The sequence below is a fragment of the Schistocerca cancellata genome, chromosome 1 (genome assembly GCF_023864275.1).
Source record: "Schistocerca cancellata isolate TAMUIC-IGC-003103 chromosome 1, iqSchCanc2.1, whole genome shotgun sequence".
NCBI classification, from domain to species: domain Eukaryota; kingdom Metazoa; phylum Arthropoda; class Insecta; order Orthoptera; family Acrididae; genus Schistocerca; species Schistocerca cancellata.
In genome coordinates, this window is record NC_064626.1 from 81,910,069 (window position 1) to 81,933,511 (window position 23,443).

At 40.5% G+C, this 23,443-nt stretch overlaps 1 protein-coding gene across 3 annotated transcripts in view; it reads left to right on the plus strand.

Annotated features, from left to right (window-relative positions):
* LOC126165787 (1,5-anhydro-D-fructose reductase-like) overlaps nt 1-23,443 on the plus strand; it is an 81,677-nt gene that overhangs the window by 51,118 nt on the left and 7,116 nt on the right. Inside the window, exons 6-8 of one of the 3 annotated variants that reach the window (XM_049920349.1) lie at nt 947-1,044; nt 11,625-11,771; nt 12,862-13,037. In XM_049920349.1, the coding sequence (XP_049776306.1) occupies nt 947-1,044; nt 11,625-11,757 (231 nt within the window). In that variant the 3' untranslated portion in view covers nt 11,758-11,771; nt 12,862-13,037. Of the gene's footprint in view, nt 1-946; nt 1,045-11,624; nt 11,772-12,861; nt 13,038-23,443 lie in introns of those variants that run through there. The other 2 variants (XM_049920348.1, XM_049920351.1) reach the window with 2 other exon arrangements.

A 23,443-nucleotide genomic window follows, 5' to 3' on the forward strand; every position in this document is an offset into this window, starting at 1 on the left:
TGACTGGTTTGCGTACTGTTTCAGCTTGGTCTGGTACATGCAAAGTTCATAAAATGCATAATCAATGTGTTTGATAGTGAATGGTGGACATCAGTTGGTGAGTATTATACCACCACAATAAACTTCTCTAATACATCGAAATGTTCTGCGTCGCTTGCACATGATGAATCTCTTATTTAATGATTCTGTTGTCTTAGATTCAGGTAGTCATTATTCAATTGCCATTTGTGGTTTCTAAAACTGTATCTCATAATTGTTTGCTGAAAATAATTGTAAAAAAGTATGCACATTACTACACTTTAGTGAATCTCACATTTTTGCAAAATATAAGTAGTTCGTTGAAAGGTAGCTATACAAAACATGAATCACCTTTTATTTTGGTGGCTTCAGTGCTCCAGACACAGGCTGCTGTGGCCAGAGGCAGTGGTCACACATGTGTGAGTTGTAGTTGTATGAACGTGTGTGTGCTTTCTACTTCAGAAGAAGGCCTTTTGACTGAAAGCTAAAATGTATAGCAGTCCTTTTGTTGTGCCTGTCCACATCTCAACTTCTCCTCTACATGGTGGGCAGCAATCTATTCTTTCCCTAATTAACAGAATTTTGTCATTTCAAGTCTGTCTCAGTCACTGACTTGTTTTTTTGGTGTGGAACATTAATAGAAACTTTAATGATTGTAAGCATTACTAAATTTGGTGTCAGGCTTTATACTAGCATTTTCAGTCCTGTAAAGTGAAAAAATCCATCAACTAGACTATCTGAAGTGTATCTACAGTTTTCAAATTATATTTGCTCAGGAAAAAATGTTCTAATATCAACCAGTAATCACTAATTGTACTTTTATCTTTAACATTCTCTACTTTGTTTTTCTGTTTATCTTGAAATATATACTTACATTGTATACTTTACCTACTTAAACAAAAGCTTGTTGTTATGTTATCCTTTGCAGATATTCGATTTTGAATTAACACCAGAAGAGATGGAAATATTAAACAACTTGGACCATGGAGAACAAGGACGTATTTTGGATTTTGGCTTCTTCAAAGGGTATGTCTTTACGCTACCTGGTTGTGAAAACTTTTTCAAATATCACACAGTGCCACAGCCTGTATGTAAAGAGGCAGCAGCTTTTATGTTAGCATGTAGCCTTTTAAGCCTAAATAGAGTATAGACAATATCATTAATTCTAGTTATCAGTGTCATCTATAAAAGTTGTTTATCTCTTTGATGATATTTATCTGGAAAGTTGTTCCCCATTTCGGAGTGTTCTTCCTCAAGATAGAAACTATGAAACACTGTGGTAGTACAATAACCATGGGACCATTCAGGCTAGTAATGAGCTATAGAACCGGAGGCATGGAACAGCCAAAAGCCACATAAACAAAACATTGCTAAACTTTTGGACAGTGTTATTTTTCAGAGCTTATTGTTACAAAATACACATTGACAGCTACTTCATTCCGACTGACTACAATGTAAAACATGGCCCGACAGTCCTTTTTCACCTGAACTAAAAGTATCTGACGTGATGAGATAGTAATATATTTAAGATTTGAACTGCTCATTCTGATCACCGTTATGGCAACAGTGGTTCTCAAGTAATTTATAACATAATTGCCACATAAATGCTACACAACTTCCCAGGGAGGAGAATAAAGTTTGTGCACTGATTAGTTCATTGTTCACCTTTCTGTATTTGGTAAGAACAATCGCAGATAGCAGTGACTTCACTTTTGGAGAGGCACACAGTAACAAGCGCATGGGTCCATGAACAGAAGTATGACAAAAATTGACAGGTTTTGTGAACAGTTTGGTGAAGAGCCACAAGGTCACAGGACTTTGATGATGTGGGAGAAAAAATATTTTTGCCTAGGAAGTGATTTGGATGCAGTGAAGCATTCACCTTGCAAGTTGACCAGAAAGAGTGTTCCAGAACTTGGAATTAGCAGGAGCTCATTGAATGGGCTTAGCTGTTAAAGTGGTGAGGACATGGAGATGTATCAAGCTGTATAGGGACAATGGTGGTGTGCATACAGACTTTTGGACAAATAAGTGTAGGTGTTATTAAAATTATAATGCAATAATTGCATGTGTAAAGGGGTACACTGGTCACCCTTTACTAGGACTGTAGCTCATCTGGGTGACATGTTGTGTCAGGTAGAATGGGCGATGGGAGAAAAGAGGCTTTGAGCATGATGGAGGGAAGGGTGGCTGACTACTAGGAGAGAAAAGCATAAGGGTATGGAATAGTAATGTGGCATCCATATCCATAAGCTCTACTTGGTTCGAGTATGGTGAGTTGTGTGTGGCCCGTGATAAAGTGATGAGGTGGAGGAGTAGATCAAGAGGGGGAAATAAAACAGAGGAGTGTGAGAGCGTAGAAGGTGTGGAGCGGGTATGGGAGTGTCATGTAGACAGGCTGGAAGAGGACATGTGAGTGGGGCTACAGAGACTGAGGCCAGCAGGATGGTGGCACTGAAGCATGTGTTGTAAGGAGAATTACTATCCATGCAGTACAGAGCAACTTCTTTTGGGAAAGAGGGGGGGCAGATAGCATGGATTGTGAATGACCACAGCCAAATTGGCCATCAGCGACCATCCAGTGGTGAATCTGGTGCTGAGCACACAACGCTTAACTTCAGTGTTTGATTCACAACCTACACTCCTGGAAATGGAAAAAAGAACACATTGACACCGGTGTGTCAGACCCACCATACTTGCTCCGGACACTGCGAGAGGGCTGTACAAGCAATGATCACATGCACGGCACAGCGGACACACCCGGAACCGCGGTGTTGGCCGTCGAATGGCGCTAGCTGCGCAGCATTTGTGCACCGCCGCCGTCAGTGTCAGCCAGTTTACCGTGGCGTACGGAGCTCCATCGCAGTCTTTAACACTGGTAGCATGCCGCGACAGCGTGGACGTGAACCGTATGTGCAGTTGACGGACTTTGAGCGAGGGCGTATAGTGGGCATGCGGGAGGCCGGGTGGACGTACCGCCGAATTGCTCAACACGTGGGGCATGAGGTCTCCACAGTACATCGATGTTGTCGCCAGTGGTCGGCGGAAGGTGCACGTGCCTGTCGACCTGGGACCGGACCGCAGCGACGCACGGATGCACGCCAAGACCGTAGGATCCTACGCAGTGCTGTAGGGGACCGCACCGCCACTTCCCAGCAAATTAGGGACACTGTTGCTCCTGGGGTATCGGCGAGGACCATTCGCAACCGTCTCCATGAAGCTGGGCTATGGTCCCGCACACCGTTAGGCCGTCTTCCGCTCACGCCCCAACATCGTGCAGCCCGCCTCCAGTGGTGTCGCGACAGGCGTGAATGGAGGGACGAATGGAGACGTGTCGTCTTCAGCGATGAGAGTCGCTTCTGCCTTGGTGCCAATGATGGTCATATGCGTGTTTGGCGCCGTGCAGGTGAGCGCCACAATCAGGACTGCATACGACCGAGGCACACAGGGCCAACACCCGGCATCATGGTGTGGGGAGCGATCTCCTACACTGGCCGTACACCACTGGTGATCGTCGAGGGGACACTGAATAGTGCACGGTACATCCAAACCGTCATCGAACCCATCGTTCTACCATTCCTAGACCGGCAAGGGAACTTGCTGTTCCAACAGGACAATGCACGTCCGCATGTATCCCGTGCCACCCAACGTGCTCTAGAAGGTGTAAGTCAACTACCCTGGCCAGCAAGATCTCCGGATCTGTCCCCCATTGAGCATGTTTGGGACTGGATGAAGCGTCATCTCACGCGGTCTGCACGTCCAGCACGAACGCTGGTCCAACTGAGGCGCCAGGTGGAAGTGGCATGGCAAGCCGTTCCACAGGACTACATCCAGCATCTCTACGATCGTCTCCATGGGAGAACAGCAGCCTGCATTGCTGCGAAAGGTGGATATACACTGTACTAGTGCCGACATTGTGCATGCGCTGTTGCCTGTGTCTATGTGCCTGGGGTTCTGTCAGTGTGATCATGTGATGTATCTGACCCCAGGAATGTGTCAATAAAGTTTCCCCTTCCTGGGACAATGAATTCACGGTGTTCTTATTTCAATTTCCAGGAGTGTATTATCTGGAGACTGGATCTAAGCCCTCCAGTACCAGCTTCTCTACATTACATAAATGGGAATTGTCCTTCTGACATATCCATCAAACCTGAAAACCACTTAGCTTCAAATTCTTCTATCTCTTGTCTCACACCATCCTCCAACACTGTCCCCATGCAACATGCTTCACATATTCTACACTCATACTCTCCTCTACAAAGTCTTCATCTTCCTCTGTTCTATCTTCCCATCTCAGTCCACTCTTTCACTTCATTGCCTGCCACACCAGTTCCTGCTTACTTTGTGGTGAGCTCTCTGCTCCCATAGTCTAATCATTCACTTGTTTCCTCTACGCCACACCCACCTGCCATCCCCTTCAGCCATCAGCCACCTTTCCCTCCAACCCTTTCTGCTTCTTCTCACCTCCTTTCTCCGCTCACCCACTCCATCCAACACAATGTGTCAGACAGAAGGGGGGGGGGGGGGGGTGTTAATTTGGGGTGATTCTTGAAGGAATCTGAGAGGAAAAGTAACCAGAGGTACTTCTAGCCACTTATAGATTTGATATCAGTCATAAATTACCCTAGGCAAGTTGCTCAAGACAGTCACTACTGTCGTTATATGCTGAAGAGCAAAAGAAACTGGTACACCTGCATAATATTGTGTAAGGCCCCTGCTTCTCAGAGTTGTGTCTGGACACATCAGGTGTCCCATATGACTCCAGCTGCACAATCCCCACACTGTTACAGAGCCTCCATCAGTTTGAATGGTTCCCTGCCGACATGCAGGGTCCGTGGATTCATGAGGTTTGTCTGTATCTGTACACGTCCATCCACTCCATACAATTTGAAATGAGACTCATCTGACCTGACATCATGTTTCCAGTCATCAACAGTCCAATGTTGGTGTTGACAGGCCCAGGCAAGGCATAAAGCTTTGTGTCGTGCAGTCATCAAGGGTATGTTAACCGGGGACCTAGAAACAACGGAGAGGCTCCTTCCCCACCGCAGCTGCAGTGGTCCACAACCCCACAACGACTACCGCAGTCCACTTCACCCCTCCGCTGCCCCACACCGAACCCAGGGTTATTGTGCGGTTCGGCCCCCGGTGGACCCCCCCCAGGGAACGTCTCACACCAGACGAGTGTAACCTCTTTGTTTGCGTGGCAGAGTAATGGTGGTGTACGCAATCACTGACATAGTGTAACTGAGGTGGAATAAGGGTACATGAGTGGGCCTTCGGCTCCAAAAGCCCATATCAATGATGTTTCATTGAAGGGTTCACACACTGAAACTTGTTGATGGCCCAGCATTGAAATCTGTAGCAATTTGTAGAAGGGTTGCACTTCTGTCACATTGAATGATTCTCTTCACTCATCGTAAGTCCCGTTCTTGCAGGATATTCATGGTACACTCGTGAAATGATCATTTGGGAAAATTCCCACTTCATCACTATCTTGGTGATGCTATGTCCCATCGCTCACTTGCCGACTAGAACACCACATTCAAGCTCACTTAAATGTTGATAACCTGCCATTGTAGCAGCAGTAACAGACCTAACAATTGTGCCAGATGCTTGTTGTCTTATGTAGGAGTTGCCGACCGCAGTGCTGTATTCTGCCTGTTTATGTATCTCTGTATTTTAATACGCATGCCTATACCAGTTTCTTTGGTACTTCAGTGTAGATAATGTATTAATTCAACAAGTAGGATTTAAAGTGACACATGCCTAGCTGGTAGTACCCTAAGAAAACAGTGAGGCTGATTAAGGGATGAACTATAGAAGATTTTTAAAGAAAGCTTAAGAATTCTGACTGGAGTAAGTTTACACTGAGTCTAATGCTAACTCTAAATTAAACATATTTCTTAAAAAGTTGGTATCCATTTTTGAAAGTAGTTTTCCCAAGGAGGTAATTAAATGCATTGATGGCAAGTCACTGAAGAAACCTAGGGTTGCTACGAACATAACAGTCTCTTCACAAGGAAAAAAAACTGACATGCACAAAATATTCAGAACAACTAATCACGCAGAAATACTTACTTATTATAAACAGTACCGTAATGTATTACGAAAATTGCAGAAAAACGTCCAGGAGTATGCACATCTTGTCAGAAATTGACAGTTCAAATAATAAAATTAATATCGAGTACTGTTAAAAGTGAGACAGAGAAGTAATAGTTCTTTTAAAGAGAGTGGTAACATTGTAAAGGGAGATTCATGTATAGCAGATATTTTTTATAATTACTTTTTAAAAATAGGTGAGAAAATTGGTGCAAATAGCCCAGAAGAGACTGTAAAACGGTGCACTGATGAAGCAATGCAGCAGACATTCAATGAATTAAAAATTAACCTCACATTCTCACATCCCCATTTGAAAAAAGGGAGATCATAATCACTTCAAAAACAAAGTTTGTGTAGGGAGGACAAAATTTCCAATAAGACACTAAAAAGTTATGGCTCTATAATATGTACAAGGTGTACAACTTTGATTCCACCATTTTTTTTCAACATTTGAGGCTTTAATGGAACAAATTTGTTACACATGTATCATTCAAAGTATTTTCCATTGCTGGCCACTACTTTCTCCCATCTTTCGGGCAGCGTACAAATCCCGTGTCGAAAAAATTGTTCATCTTTTGAAGCAATCCATGAATCCATCCAATTTGTGACTTCTTCATGAGATCGAAAGTGTTGGTCAGCCAGGCCATGTACCATTGATCTAAACAGGTGATAGTCAGAGGGAGCAATGTCTGAAGAATATGGCAGGTGGGGTAGGACTTCCCATTTTCACCATTTCCAAGTATGTTTTGACCTCTTTTGCAACGTGGGGTCGAGTGTTGTTGTGCTACAAAATTACTTTATTGTGCCTCTCGCTGTATTGCTTAATGCTCTGCTCGTATCCATTAATTGTGTTCAATAACGAGCACCTGTGATTGTTTCACTTGGTTTTAACACCTTATAGTACATGATGCCGAACTGGTCCCACCAAATGCAGAGCAGGATCTCGGAGCCGTGAATATTCAGTTCGGCCGTCGACGTAGAAGCACGGACGGGATATCCCCACGATTTTTTGCGTTTAGGGTTATCGTAATGAACCCATTTTTCGTCCCCGTCAAAATGCGATGCAGAAATCCCTTCCATTTTTGCCTCTGAAGCAACTGTTCACAAACACACAAACACCATTCAATGTCTCTTGGTTTCAGCTCACACAGGATCCGAGTTCCTTCTTTCTGAATAATGCCCATAGCCTTGAGATGTTTTGAAATGGCTTGCTGTGTCACTGCCACTAATCATGCCAGTCTTCTGGAGTTTGCTGCGAGTCTTCACTCAGCAATGTTTCCAATACTGCAGCTTCGAAAACATTCTCTCTTCCACCACTATGCTGTTCTATGACATTAAAATCACCGTTCTTGACGCGTTGAAACCACCTGCGACATGTTCTTTCACTAATAGCATCCTTACCATACGTACTTGAGAGCATTCAATGAGACTCAGCCGCTGTTTTTTAAACTGAAACAAAACAGTAACACCTCCTGCAAATGACGAGAATTAGGCTTTTAAACTAACATTTTCAATCAAGAACAACTTTATAATACAGAGACAAATTGACTAATGTTTGAATGAGGTTATGTTGACCAAGATCCAAGCAAATTGCCTGATGTCTGCAATCTGTTTCTTTCAACCGCTACTTACCACTGTCGCCACCTATCGGCAAATGGTGGAAGCATAGTTTTATACCTCGTAACATTCTTAGTCACTTGTGAACATCGTGATTAACTCACAGTATACATGTACATGCTTTTGCAGAAATATATGCCAATAAAATTCTCTCGAACTTCCAGCTCTGTCAAGTGATTTATAATTCATGAGGTTAAAAGTCAGTGATCTGTCAGCCTCAAAACAGCTGTGCCAGCCCATAGGACAGCTGGTAGCATCACTATTGCGTCATCTGAACATGCACTGTGCCCAGGCGACACATTCGACAACTGATTGTCCAGCTAGAAGAGTTTAACATAGGCTGTATAGTGGGGCTGCAGAGGCTGAGTATTCCTATTGTTGTGTCGCGTGCCGTGCCAATCGTACAGACACCACCACTGGCTGTTGTCAGTGGCAACGCACACATAACATGTAGTATCTGGACATCCAATATGCACTACAAGCAGGCAGGACCAACAGATTGTGTACCACATGCAAACAGATCCCACAGTTATGGTGGGGGATATTCAGTGTTCTGTCCTGCCTTCTATGCAACATCCCATAAGCACTAGTACCATTGGTAGGTGGTTGCATGAAGTAGGGTTTGCTGCATGCTGATTCTTAGGATGCCTGTCACACACACTCCCATAGTGTTGTGCCCTACTTGACTCGTGTCATGACACTGATAGCTGCAGAGGCCCAGAATAATTTTAGATTTACTGTGGTAGTGGCGTGGTTGCATTCCTACATATTTTTTAATACATTATTTTATGTCATTTTAGCTGAGCACCATAACTATGTAGCTGCATTTATGGATGGCTCTAAACATGGGACTCCATTTGTTGCTCTGTTGTTTCCCCTGATCATGTCTTCAAGATCCAACTGTCTCAAGTCTTTACTATCTGCTGTGCAGAATTATGCATGATCTTGCAGGCGCTGGAGGAGAAGAAACATGGTTCGAGTGCTAAATTCCTTGTCTGTTCAGATTCTCTGAGTGCCCTTCACCCTCTGCAACACCTGTACCCAGCAGATAAAGTAGTCCAGGATGTCACCAGACTGGGGAAGAAGCTGACTTTCTGCTGGGTACCAGGGCACATGGGTACTATGGGGAATGAAAAAGTGGATGTAGCAGCCAAGGAGGCATGTCGTGTCTTCAGATACTTCAGTGTGTGATGCCGTTACATGTTATGACCTTGCAGAGTCATGCGTCAATGGGAAGAATAGTGACTTGTAAATGACAACAGTAAGCTGCATCTTATAAGTTCACAATGCTGTTCTGCTGTACTTTCTTCCTGTCATGCAGGTAGGATTAGGTCCTCCTCATTCACCTTCACATGGGCCACAGATGTATGATGTGTGGCTTCTAGCTCTGGTGAGAGAACCCTCCAATGTGTGGTGCTCTTGATGTATAGATCTCAGGATGCCGCATTTTACTAGTCTGTGTTTTATTTCCAGACCAAAGGGGGCAATTCATTTGTCAACAGATTTGACCCCTACTTTACCTGACTATCAAATGAATATGTTAAAATTTTGAAAACTTTGTGAACTGTTTCACTTGTTCCTTAAAATTTCAAGGTGATGTTTTTAAGGTGTTATTGGAGTGGTTGGCTCATCTGTGCTTCTTCTTAGTGATCACCCGCCACATAGTCCTGGGTATTTATTGTAGCTTTCCTCTTGTCTTGTTTCAATTCACATAACAGTTTTAGAACATGTTGTTTCATGTTGTGAGCTAGTGTAGTTGTGTGGGTATTCACCGGTCAATTGGGAGAGAGTGAGTACGATTTTATTTCTGATTACTTTTTTATTTCTTTCCTGATATTTTCTCCATTTCAACCGAATTCCTTCCTAAAAATTTCATTGTGGGTGCTGATAAACTCATCTTTCAGCACACCTAACATTCCCCCCCCCCCCCCCCCCCACACACACACACACACACACACACACACACACACCTGTCGTCAGCAATAATGGGCATGGGCCCCTGCAGGTTGACAGCAGGTCATCTTTAGTGAGAAGTCCCATTTATGCCTCAGAGGCAGGTCTTTATCTGGAGGTGCAGTGGGGGTGCGCCACAAAGAGTGGTCTCTCATCACAGGTCCTGCCAACTTAATGCAATGGCATGTGAAGCAATATCGTATGGTGCCCGTTCATGTTAGTATGGTGTCATGCCCCTGTGGTTGTAAATCCAAGTGTGCAGACATCACAGCATAGAGTAATACAGATCTCAAGTGTAATCCTGCGATAGTGCATCCCATGTTGCTCGCTTTACACCATTAGTGTTCCTAAACGGCTCCATGACAGCCAAACGGTATATGGATGGGGTCCTGCAAATGGTGGCTTTGCTGTTCGTGAACACCCACCCCCATGCTCTATTTGAACAGGACAATGCTTGTCCTCATATTTCTGCCACTTCCTGAGCATATCTTTGCACCTGTGGAAACTCTTCCATTACCATTCACATCGCCAACTCTCCCCTCAATCGCAAAATGGGGGGTTACATGAAGCATGTCATCAGGACTCCATCTCCATCCATCAATCTGGAGCAACTGCATGCTCAGGTGTGAGCAGCATGGGCTGTATTATCACAGGACTGCATCTGAGACCTGTAAAACTCCATGCTGCAATATCTGAATGCTTGGATTCACAACCTGGTGCTATACTAACATGAACATTTTGTGGCACAGTGAATGTTGGTCCTTAAGAGTTGAAAGTGTAATCATTTTGTAGATGTGGCACTATCTGCTAGTTTGTAAACAATGATCACAATCTGTCTTGTCCTTCTTTTTATTACAAACAAGGTGTTTTATGTTTGTTCTGTTGAAACATTCCACATCTTAACATTTATCATGAACTTGATCTATGAAACAAGTAACTAACTAACGCCACACCCCAGTTGAAGTGCAGTACAATATAGCTGCTCAGGACATTATAATCATATACAAGGTTCTACTGTGGCTGTGTTAAGAACTGAAAATCAGTTCACCAGATATAATGGTATGGACTTATTGAATCTACTGTTAATGTATCAGTGTATGTGTATGAATATAATAGAAGGAAACATTCCACGTGGGAAAACATATATCTAAAAACAAAGATGATTTGACTTACCAAACGAAAGCACTGGCACGTCGATACACACACAAACAAACACAAACATACACACAAAATTCTAGCTTTCGCAACCAATGGTTGCCTCGTCAGGAAAGAGGGAAGGAGAGGGAAAGACGAAAGGATTTGGGTTTTGAAGGGAGAGGGTAAGGAGTCATTCCAATCCCGGGAGTGGAAAGACTTACCTTAGGGGGAAAAAAGGACGGGTATACACTCGCACGCACACACACATATCCATCCACACATATACAGGCACAAGCAGATATATATGTCCGCTTGTGCCTGTATATGTGTGCATGGATATGTGTGTGTGTGCGAGTGTATACCCGTCCTTTTTTCCCCCTAAGGTAAGTCTTTCCACTCCCGGGATTGGAATGACTCCTTACCCTCTCCCTTAAAACCCAAATCCTTTCGTCTTTCCCTCTCCTTCCCTCTTTCCTGACGAGGCAACCATTGATTGCGAAAGCTAGAATTTTGTGTGTATGTTTGTGTTTGTTTGTGTGTGTATCGACGTGCCAGCGCTTTCGTTTGGTAAGTCAAATCATCTTTGTTTTTAGTGTATGTGTATGTTTATTCTTAACTACTTAGCTCTGAAGAAGGACCTGCCCAAAAGATTAGCAATGTTATCAGTATGCTTATTGACTACTAAGTATCTCAACTGTATGGTAAGATGTTACTTTTAATCCTTTCATTATTTATAATCATTAAACAATGAACATTGTATGTTATGATCTAATTCTAATAAATCTGTGCAATTTCAGGGTTGAAAACCATCCTGAGTATCCCTTCAAGGGAACAAAGAAAGATACTCATAATGCTGTCAACAATGTTTTCTCATCAGAAGAAAAACAGGTGGCTAAGCCACTTAATGCCCTCTGTGTGCAAAATGTTTGAGAAATTTAGTACAAGTAAGTAGAAAAAATATTGTTGTTGTTGTGGTCTTCAGTCCTGAGACTGGTTTGATGCAGCTCTCCATGCTACTCTATCCTGTGCAAGCTTCTTCATCTTCCAGTACCTACTGCAACCTACATCCTCCTGAATCTGCGTGGTATATTCATCTCTTGGTCTCCCTCTACGATTTTTACCCTCCACACTGCCCTCCAATGCTAAAGTGGTGATCCCTTGATGCCTCAGAACATGTCCTACCAATCGATCCATTCTTCTAGTCAAGTTGTGCCACAAACTTCTCTTCTCCCCAGTCCTATTCAATATCTCCTCATTAGTTATGTGAACTACCCATCTAATCTTCAGCATTCTTCTGTAGCACCACATTTCGAAAGCTTCTATTCTCTTGTTGTTCAAACTATTTATCGTCCATGTTTCACTTCCATACATGGCTACACTCCATACAAATACTTTCAGAAATGACTTCCTGGCACTTAAATCTATACTCGATGTTAACAAATTTCTCTTCTTCAGAAACGCTTTCCTTGTCATTGCCAGTCTACATTTTATATCCTCTCTACTTCGACCATCAGCAGTTATTTTGCTCCCCAAATAGTAAAACTCCTTTACTACTTTAAGTGTCTCATTTCCTAATCTAATACCCTCAGCATCTCCCGACCTAATTCGACTACATTCCATTATCCTCGTTTTGCTTTTGTTGATGTTCATCTTATATCCTCCTTTCAAGATGCTATCCATTCCATTCAACTGCTCTTCCAAGTCCTTTGCTGTCTCTGACAGAATTACAATGTCATCGGCGAACCTCAAGGTTTTTATTTCTTCTCCATGGATTTTAATACCTACTCCGAATTTTTCTTTTGTTTCCTTCAGTGCTTGCTCAATATACAGATTGAATAACATCGGGGAGAGGCTACAACCCTGTCTCACTCGCTTCCCAACCACTGCTTCCCTTTCATGCCCCTCATTTTGAACGATTTTGATAATCACTCTGTGAGTAATAAGTTAGCAAATATGTAACTCTTGAATGAAATGATGCAAGTAGAATTGATAAACATTGTGAATACTTGCAAATGTTTGAATGAAGAACTTCAGTTCTATGTTTCAGCTCATCACAGTGGATCATAACAGGACAGGCATTCGAGAACGCTCTCTCAGGGTATTTATATGATTAGATAAATCAAGAAATATATAGATGGCATAAAAATTGTTGAGAAATGAATGAGATATAAATGATTCTTCTGATGCATTAAATAAATGTACAGAAATTATTTAGTGTTTTAAACCTATCTCCTTGTCAAAGTTATGTGCAGTATAACTGAACACTTCATCTTCATAACACTCTTCATTGATGTAACATTACACAAAACAGAGTACTGTCTCTCATGTAAAAGCGATAATTTAACACATTGACCGCCGCACACAGTCAGAAGTGAATGGCTCTCTCTCTTCATGACCCATGTTCTTGCTCTTAGATCTGACAAGTCATGTAGTGTACCAGAAAAAAGAGTTATCCAGAGATTCACCTCCAACAGATCAAGGAAAAATTGTTGACTCTTTCTAATCAGTCCTGATAATGATTCTCTTCGCAAATAACACAGCATCTTATCACAGAATGGTGCTTTGTTTACAGGAGTTTCTTGGTTGTGATGTATTTTAAAATGTTATACTTAGACGTTCAAGCTTTAAAAGTGGCCAGTATACTGCATTAAAGAAATCATGAAGGAAGGAATTTATAAATGTTTCTACACAGCAGCAATAACATGCTGGCATCTTGAGAAGAGATGGGCGACATTGGCATGTGTTTTAGCAGTTAGCTGTTACATTTCAGTGATCTGTCCCGTGATGCTGCCCATGAACATTTGCCTTGACTATTTTCTTAGAGTTGCCTTCTCATAGTTTCTTGATGCTGTGGACTTGTTATGCAGTGCCACCAACTCTCGCCATGTGACTTCGTTTCTATTTGCACAGAATAGAGAGCTGTAAGAGAGCTGTATAATATTCAAGCTGCAAAATGACGTAACTGCCTTTTAAAGAATTCTTCTATATTTTGTTGCTCTAGTGAAACATTTATATACAAAGCAGATCTCATATTAACTAGATCAACATTTTCAAAGTGAATCACATAACATCACAGAAGAGAGTGACATTTGTCTTCTGCTTTGTTTGATTGTTTCTGGGCATTGACGTTGTAGGCAATGCCTCTTTCTCTCTGCCTTCCAAAACACCATCAAGCAATGATGCCAAAGCATAAGTGACCCTTTCACAGCAGATGGAGACACTTGATCACTTTTGCACTTTGATGATGCCCTGTGCCCATGCCTCTTTCATCCTCTTTGTACATATGTCAACACAAAGTGTGCTCAGTGGGAAGTTCTCTAAATACTAACTTCCTGAATATCATTTTTGCACAAACATCTCTCACCTGATCATAAGGAAAAGATGAAAGATGGTTTTTTCCCCCTAGATGTACTACCACAGCACATATATTAGACAGTTAGCAGTGATAACATTCCTGCATGTTTAAGGTGAAATCCCAGCTCACATTCATGAAAGGCTGAAGAATATTTTGGTGCTGCTGCAAAGGATGTCAGCACAGTTAGACATTTGGTTTGATAATGTAAGCAATCATTTATAAAAGCTCTTGGCCGGCCCACTTCTGAAGTGACTATGTCAAATATGCAGTGTGCATATGACAGTACTCAGCCAGCCTTTTGGGTAAAAGCTGATGAATCCTGTCACAACCTTTTCATTGCTAAAGGCACTATGATTACCACTGTTAATAAATGTGGTTCCTCAAAGGTTTGTGTGTAATGGTTATCAGGGACTTTGACCAGTTAGAATAAAAAGATGTGAAAATAATAGCCACCAGCTTGTTATAAAGCTTCAAAATTCAAAGAGAAAAATTATGATCAAATATTGTCATGGGTATGAGAGTTTATTTCTTTGAATCTGAATTTAAATAGAGTATTTACTGGCTTAACACAATGATAGCAAAATAAACAAACAATTACATAGTGAGAACTTTGCCATCTGGAAAAGTAATACACAGGCTTCAGTTATTAAATAACACCAAAGATGTAAAATACACATAAAGGGTGATAAAAAGTTTCTGTTTGAAGGCCGTGCAGTCCAGAATCATTGCCATGAGCATTGAGGCAATCATCCCACCAGTGCATCAGATTGAGGATACCAGTTTGGGAGAACACCTTGTTTTGCTGTGTAACAAAGTCTGCTACTGCCTGCTGCACATCCTCGTCTGACATGAATCATCAGCCCTCCAAGGCCCTTTTTAAGGGACCAAAGGTGTTGATAATCACATAGGGAGAGATCACGACTGGAGGGCAGGTGCTTGAATATTGCCTGCATGAGTTGGTATGACTTCTGCATTACAACATTTGCAATGTGGGAACATGTGTTATCATGAAGCAGTAGCACCCCACGTCATGCGCCATTCCACAGTGGTGTTTTTTGACATACAAGCTGCTCCACACCCATTCTTCATTCTCCAGTGACTGTCTATTGGTCTTAGACTTTTGGCCAAGAAAAGAATAACAGCACATTGGTCCTGTATGGATGCATTTGGTAACAATGTCATCAACTTCATGTTTCTGCATTTACTGCATACACATCAGAAAGGCACAAATTCCTCACTGATCCTTTGCATACATGTGAGTGCTTGTATGCCTGCATCAGAGTTGGGCTGTGTTGCATATACAGGGTGATTCACAAAGATATGCAAATATTTTAATATGCTATTCTACAAGGAAAACCAAAGAAAAAAGTTCCTATAAACATAGGTCTGCAAATGTTTAGTTAATGGAGTTATGGCTAATAAAATATTTTGCCTAAAATTTAGCAACTTTGCTAATATGAAGGCATCGCAAAACTGTACAAGGTTAAAGTAAAGCACGATTTCCATTTATTTTGTTGTTATTGATCAGGTAAATCTTACAAAACATGTCCCAGATGTGTATCTGCAGTAGTTTTCCAGAACACCAGAGAAGCAAAGATTATTATACAAGTAAATTTGTTTACTTTCCATTATGAATGTAGAAACGTTTTTTGTCATTGTTAGCAACCATTAGTGAGTTATTTCAATCATTTCCTAACCTTGAAATGAGTTAGTTTTTTGTGTTGTTCAGTTAAAGAACATAATAACAACAGTGTATTTAAGTGAAACCACATAGTTGTAGTTTGTATATTATTTATGAAATAGGGATGCCTTTCAAATTTACGACAGAAGAATATGCCAATATGGTGTTTATTTATGGCAAATGTGATGGTAATGCTACAACTGCAATTAACAAATGCCACGTACTTTATCCAACTCAGAGGATTCCGAATGCATGAACCAATAAAGGAGTATTTCAAATGTTACAGGAGACAGACTCTCTACCTATCATTCATAATCAGCACGAGCTCTCAATACATTAAGACGATGGTGAGGGTATTATGGGTGCTGTTCAATGTTGCCTGGGTCCCAGTACACAACATATCTCTCAACGATTAGACATTTCACAATCTAAGACATGGCGCACACTAAAGTACAATAATCTGTATCCTTACCATAAACAGACAGTGCATCACTTACATCCAGGAGATCCGCCCTTCACTTGGAGTTGTGCAACTGGTTAAATACTAATTGGCAGTTACACAAATACATTTTATTTACTGATGAGGTGCAGTTTACTCGAGATGATATAAAAAATTTACATAACGAGCACGTATGATCTGAAGCAAACCCACATGCAACAGTGCAACACAATTTCCAGCACCGATTTAGCATAACTGTGTGATGTAGTATAATCAACACACACTTTATTGGACCATTCATTTTCCCAGGACATCTAACTGGCCAGACATACATACAATTCCTTCAAGAGGAAATGCCCCACTTGCTCAAAGATGTTCCACTTGCTAGGTGACTGAAAATGTATTTTCAACATGATGGCGCACCTCCACATTTCACCAATGCCACTACTGCACATCTAAATGAACATTTTCCCCAGAAATGGATTGGTCATGGTACTACATGTCCGTGGCAATCCAATGGATTTTTGTATATTGGGATGAATGAAAGACATAGTTTATGAGGACAAAGTCAATACAAGTGAGGCATTACTTGCTCGCATTTTGAATACAATAGACAAAATTAAGAACAACTCTTTGAAACTGAAATGAGCAACAAAATCTGTTCATACAAGTGCAGCTAAATGCATTGCACTCACTGGAGACATTTTTGAATATTTATTGTGAATGTATTGTGAAATTGTGTGTACACTATACCACTTCCTTAACAATGAGCTTTGTTTTTTCTGGTTTAACATGAATTCACTTATGCTGTGGTACTAGTAAAAGCAGACTATCTAACACATTCACACAGTTTCAGTTAACATTATTACCATCATTTTTCCAAAAGTAAATTGTCTACAACAAAATTGGTCCAAGTAGTTAATAAATTACAAATTTTACGAAATTACTTCTTTGCTTCCCTGAATGTTCTGGAAAAACTACTACAGATACATGTGTGGGACATGTTTTATTAGATTCACAAGATGCGGACCTATGTTTGTTGGATTTTTTTCTTTAGTTTTACTTATAGAGTAACATACTAAAATATTTGCATAACTTCGTGAATCACCCTGTACCACCATGATCAGAATGACTGTAACATTATAAAATCAAATTTTTAGATCTGCTTTTGGAAAGAAGTGCATAATTTGTTTGCCTTTCAGGTATCATAGGATCCTTTTAACTTACATCAGCTGGCCTCTATGAAAATTCAGCATTATGAGATTTTCTTCTGTATCAGTGTCCTTTATAGCAAGAGTAGGTAAAGCATTACAGATCCTCATGTTGAAGTGGTGTTTGTGTAATGAGTCTGATGTAAGCATACAGGTCCAGCCTCTTGTTGACCAGTTTCCAGACCTAAGAAAAAAGAAGCAGATATTGAAGTAATTTTGAATTCTTTGAATAAATCACTGACAAATTCTTGAAGTTCCTCTTCACTGCGATCTGCCATCAAACCATCATTGAACTAAAGTGCAAAGAATATTTTCTTAAAGCTTATCTGTCTCATGAAAAGATATGGATCAGTGTTGTTCCTCTGGAAGCCCAATTTCGTGAGACGAATACTAAAGTTCTCATTCCAGCAATGAGGAGACTGCTTAGAGTCTGTATAGACTTGTCTTCAAGCAACACACTCTCCTAGACACATCATCACATCACTACATGTATGAGGTGAGTTCAAAAAGTAATGGGAAATTTTGTTTTGCTAAAATTATCTCTCTCTTTTTTATTAACAACTTTGTCCCCTTCAAAGTAATTCCCCTCAGATGTAACACTTTGATACCAGCAATTTTTACAATCTTGGAAATGCTTCTGGAACTACCTTTTCACTATGGCATTAAGCTCCTTCAGTAATTCTGATTTGTGTTGTCAGTGGTGGCATAACAATGCCCTTTCATCGTTTTCTGCAGCCTCAGGAATAGAAAGAAGCCACAGGGGGCCTTGTTTGACAAATACAATCACTGAGACAACTTCAAAGTTTTGTTCTCTGCCTAAAAATCATGAACAGGCACTAAGGTGTGGGCGAGAGCATTACCATGATGCAATTTCCACAAGTGGTTTTGCCACAATTCTGGTCATTTTCTTCATATTGCTTGTTGTTGTTATTGTCTTCAGTCCAGAGACTGGTTTGATGCAGCTCTTCATGATACTCTATACTGTGCAAGCTTCTTCATCTCCAAGTACCTACTGCCACCTACATCCTTGAATCTGCATAGTGTATTCATCTCTTGGTCTCCCTCTACGATTTTTATCCTGCACGCTGCCCTCCAGTGCTAAATTGGTGATCCCTTGATGCCTCAGAACATGTCCTACCAACTGATCCCTTCTTCTAGTCAAGTTGTGCCACTAATTCCTCTTCTCCCCAGTTCTATTCAGTACCTCCCTATTAGTTCATAATCTAACCATCTAATCTTCAGCATTCTTCTGTAGCACCACATTTTGAAAGCTTCTATTCTCTTCGTGTCTAAACTATTTATCGTCCATGTTTCACTTCCATACATGGCTACACTCCATACAAATACTTTCAGAAAAGACTTCCTGACATTTAAATCTATACTTGATGTTAACAAATTTCTCTTCTTCAGAAACGCTTTCCTTGCCATAGCCAGTCTACATTTTATATCCTCTCTACATTGAACATCATCAGTTATTTTGCTTCCCAAAGTAGCAGAACTCATTTACTACTTTAAGTGTCTCCTTTCCTAATCTAATTCCCTCAGCGTCACCCAATTTACATTCCATTATCCTCTTTTTGCTTTTGTTGATGTCCATCTTATATCCTCCATTCAGGACGCTGTCTATTCTGTTCAACTGCTCTTCCAGGTCCTTTGCTATCTCTGACAGAATTACAATGTCATCGGCAAACCTCAAAGTTTTTATTTCTTCTCCATGGATTTTAATTCCTACTCCAAACTTTTCTTTTGTTTTCCTTTACTGCTTGCTCAGTATACAGATTGAATATCATCGGGGATAGGCTACAACCCTGTCTCACTCCCTTCCCAAGCACTTCTTCCCTTTCATGCCCCTTGACTCTTATAACTTCTAACGCTTTAGATGACAAGAAGCAATGTGAAGCTGGATTGCAAACTTCCCACCTCTCTTCCATAGGTTGACTTACTTGGCATGCACAGCTAATCTTCTTCTCTGGAGAGCTGGCCATGTCGACCTCCAAAAACTTCTTCTCCGAAGAATAATGCTGGTTAAGGGAATTTATCAGACTCTCTCTCTAGTCTTGAAATAATTTGGTACTTGAAGGATACTTTTAGTTCAGTCATAGTATATTTCAACTTCCACAAAAACAAATTCACCATTTCTCAAATAAATATTCAAACTCATGCAAGTCAACCAAGTCGTCAAACATTAGACTCTATTAAGATACATTTACAACAGGGATGGTTTAATAACCACCAGAAAATATGAACATATTTGCTTCTAGCAAGTCCAACACATGAATTACATGAAAATCTAATCTCATTTCTTCATTTGTCCTTAACAATCATCACAGTCACTAAACCAGCAAAGAGTAGCACATGCTCTTCTCTACAGTGAAACTCTATGGACTGTACAGCAGGTACTTGTCGGCCGCCGCGTCCACGCTTTGCTCGTGAGTGTTTTTAGATCTGCACACACAAACATGCAATGCGCAATAGATCAAATTCATCTCTCTCACACTTCTATTTAAAATATTGTGTGTTTGAGATGGAGGAAGGCCAAGTGGTTCTAGAATTTATGCGGAAATTCTCGAAGCACTAGAGTGGCAGGCCTCGTACTGCACACACTCCAGACAATGTGCAGAGCTCACAAATTGGTGACTGCTGACAGACGCATCGCAGTGAACGCATTGTCATGCTACGTTGGGATAGGGGAAGGAAGTGTTTGCAGAATACTGAAAGTGTTGGCGTTAAAAAGGTTTGTGCCAGGTGAATTCCCAGGATGTTGACAGTGGCTTACAAAACTCAGATTGACAACACTGAAACAGCCGCCTTACAGTCCTGACCTGGCTCCATGTGACTATCAACTTTTTGGGAAACTGAAAGACTCTCTTCATGGAACAAGATTTGAAGATGAAAATATTGTTCCTAAAGGATGTCTCTACACACTGTAAAACTTTCAAACATGTAGAATAAAATACAGATTAAAAAATAAAAAAATAAAAAAAATAGTGTGCATTTCTTTTGGAGTGACGCTCGTAGTTTGTGTCTGTAGGAACTCTGGGCAACTGAAAGTTATCTTTTCGCCATTTGTAAACTCACATAAAACATAATAAGGCTAGTGATACATAGAATTCAAACTTACCAGAATAATTCCTATTAAATGTGTGACTTTTGTCACAATACTGTTCTTTTCCCCTAGGATCAGTACCTATACCTTACATGTGGGTTGACCCTATGGTGCGGCTGGTCCCGGCCGAGGTTCGAGTCCTCCCTCGGGCATGGGTGTGTGTGTTTGTCCTTAGGATAATTTAGGTTAAGTAGTGTGTAAACTTAGGGACTGATGTCCTTAGCAGTTAAGTCCCATAAGATTTCACACACATTTGAATGTTTTTTGACCCTATGAATGCACTTCCTCCTTCCATTCTGGTAGGTACGTCCCTTTATAAAACATCCCTATTCATCGGGCCACAGGTCATCCTATCTCTCTGTAGGTATGCCTGCCCTATATCTTTAGCAAATGCCGGGTATGTCCCCCTTATCCTTTATGAATAGGCCTCATGGTTCATTGCCCTAGTATACATCTTTATGTACACTATAATTAAATATTTCCTGGTAAAATGAAATCTTATTTTACACTTTGCTCTCACTTCTTAGTTCCTCTTCTAATACCTTAGAGTCCTCTTCCACTTCTCGACTTCTATAATCTTAGTAGATGAATAAGGAAAAGAGGGAAAAATAGATAGATCCTCAAACGAGAAGTAAGAAAGGAAAAAAGGTAGATGTGTTTGCTAAGATTGAAGAAGAGAAAGAAGACAGCCCCAAAGACAGGAAACCCTTCCCACCCCCCTTCCCCACAGTCCATACCTCACCAGTACTTGAGCGAGAAGCCAGAGGAGGTATGATGTTAAATTGTCTCCTACAGAACGGAAATTCCCACCTTCACCCTTGAGGCCCACAAAGAAAATCTTAGCAGCGCTATGGAAACAGCAAATGATGAAGAATCAGGCACACTTGTTTGTGAGATTGTTTGAAAGGTGTGATGTGTGTTTTGTGTTAGTCATGATTTATCTGTTAGTGTAAATCATGCTTTTACCTACTCTACTCACTCCTTTCGAAATCAATACAAATCCTCCCATCTACATCACATCTCACAAAAGGTATAAAACATTCTATACAAACTCGAAAATTATACACTACAGTATAACTGTTGCTCACTTCGTCACATTACATTATATTTTACACAGACTTAATATTCTTATTCCATTTATTTCATCTAGAGATCACTGTTTATATGTAATTCTCTTAAACCAGTCTTTATCTTACAGTCTTATCCAGTTTTCTAAGTGCTAACAGTATAGCATGGTTTAAGATTTTAGGAATAGATTACAGAATAGTTTAAGATTTGAAGAGAATTCAGTGCAGGAAAATTTTATTACAGAAGAAACACCGAAAACAACTCGGGATCCAATGGTCGTCATTCCGCCCATTAACACCAAGGGTTAACATCCCTGAGGGATAGATAACTCTGCCTGTATCCCATGGATTTGATATTAAGTTCACTTGAGCAAGTGCAGACCAGTACTTCTCGTTAAATTTTGTTTGAAAGTCTCCCCACTGCAAAACAATCACCACTTCACTAGGTAACACAACATTAGGTGACAATACACTTTTCTCTACTTTGTTTTGGATCATTTCAAATTCCATCCACAAGTTGTCCGTAACCTTGCTGGTATTATTAAGTTTGTAAGAAGCAATAGTCGAAATGTTTCTGGAGGTTACTCTCGCGGCAACTCTTCGACCCATCATTTCATTATATGGTTCCTCCAAAATACATACATTTATAATATCGAAGTCATATATATTCTTTTTTTAAATTCATTCTACATTACCTACTCGTGAACTGAGAACTTGCGTACTGACACCTATAATTTGCGATTGAATAATCGACGTTAATTTCTTAGGCTGATCTACACTCTCTTTCAAAGTACTTAAACCTTGTCTTACATTATTGTATTCATTATTGTACACATCTTTTAAAGATTCTAAATTTTCAATAGGTTTTGATTCTACATTATTATAATTATCTTCAATATCAAATTCTAACTTTTTTGTTAAATCCTGAAATTGATCATTCTGTTTCTGAATAAGTCCGTGAACAGTTGATTTATTTGTCTGCTTAAAGAACTAGTTAGTTCACCTTTGAAATCTATTTTAAAATTTTCTACTTTAGTAGTTAAAGCATCACATTCAGTTTTCAAATTTCCAGTGCCTTCACATAAATTACTTAAGTCTTTACTTTGTGAATCTACCTTAGCACTTAACAATCCTAAACTTCCATTCTGAACATCCAATTTATTATTTAATTAAGTACTCACTGAATCTAAATTAAGACTTTGAACATTTAAAACTGCACTCTGTGTTTCTAGATTCTCACTTAAAGTCACACTTAGTTCCTTCCTCAATGAAGCACCCTGGTCATCTATTTTTCATTTAGTTGAGTATTTACTGAGTCTAATTTAAGACTTTGAGCATTTAAAGCTGCATTTAATTCCTTTCTTAAGGCCACTGAATCTGCACTTTGGGCTTTTTACTAATTCAGACCAGTCTGGCGCTTCCTGAGTTACTTTCATAGCTATGGCTGGTTCTCTGTGAATTATCCATATTCCTATTAATTTTAGATCTAGTTATAATTTAACGAATTAATTCTAAGTATAATAACTACAATAAAAGTCACTCTACTGTTTGTATCACTTCTTGCTAAGATACTAAGTTCTATTTTGCGCTCACCCGGCGTAGAATTCTCGCAATATAGGTAAGCGGATGTGACGGCAAGTCAGCACTGGTGAACAGCAAGCTGGTGGCATCAGATGTTGGCGTCGGTAGGCAGCTGTGGTAGCAGGTCAGCACTGGCGAACCGCAACTGGTGCCAGCGGTGTCGGATGTTGTTTCTG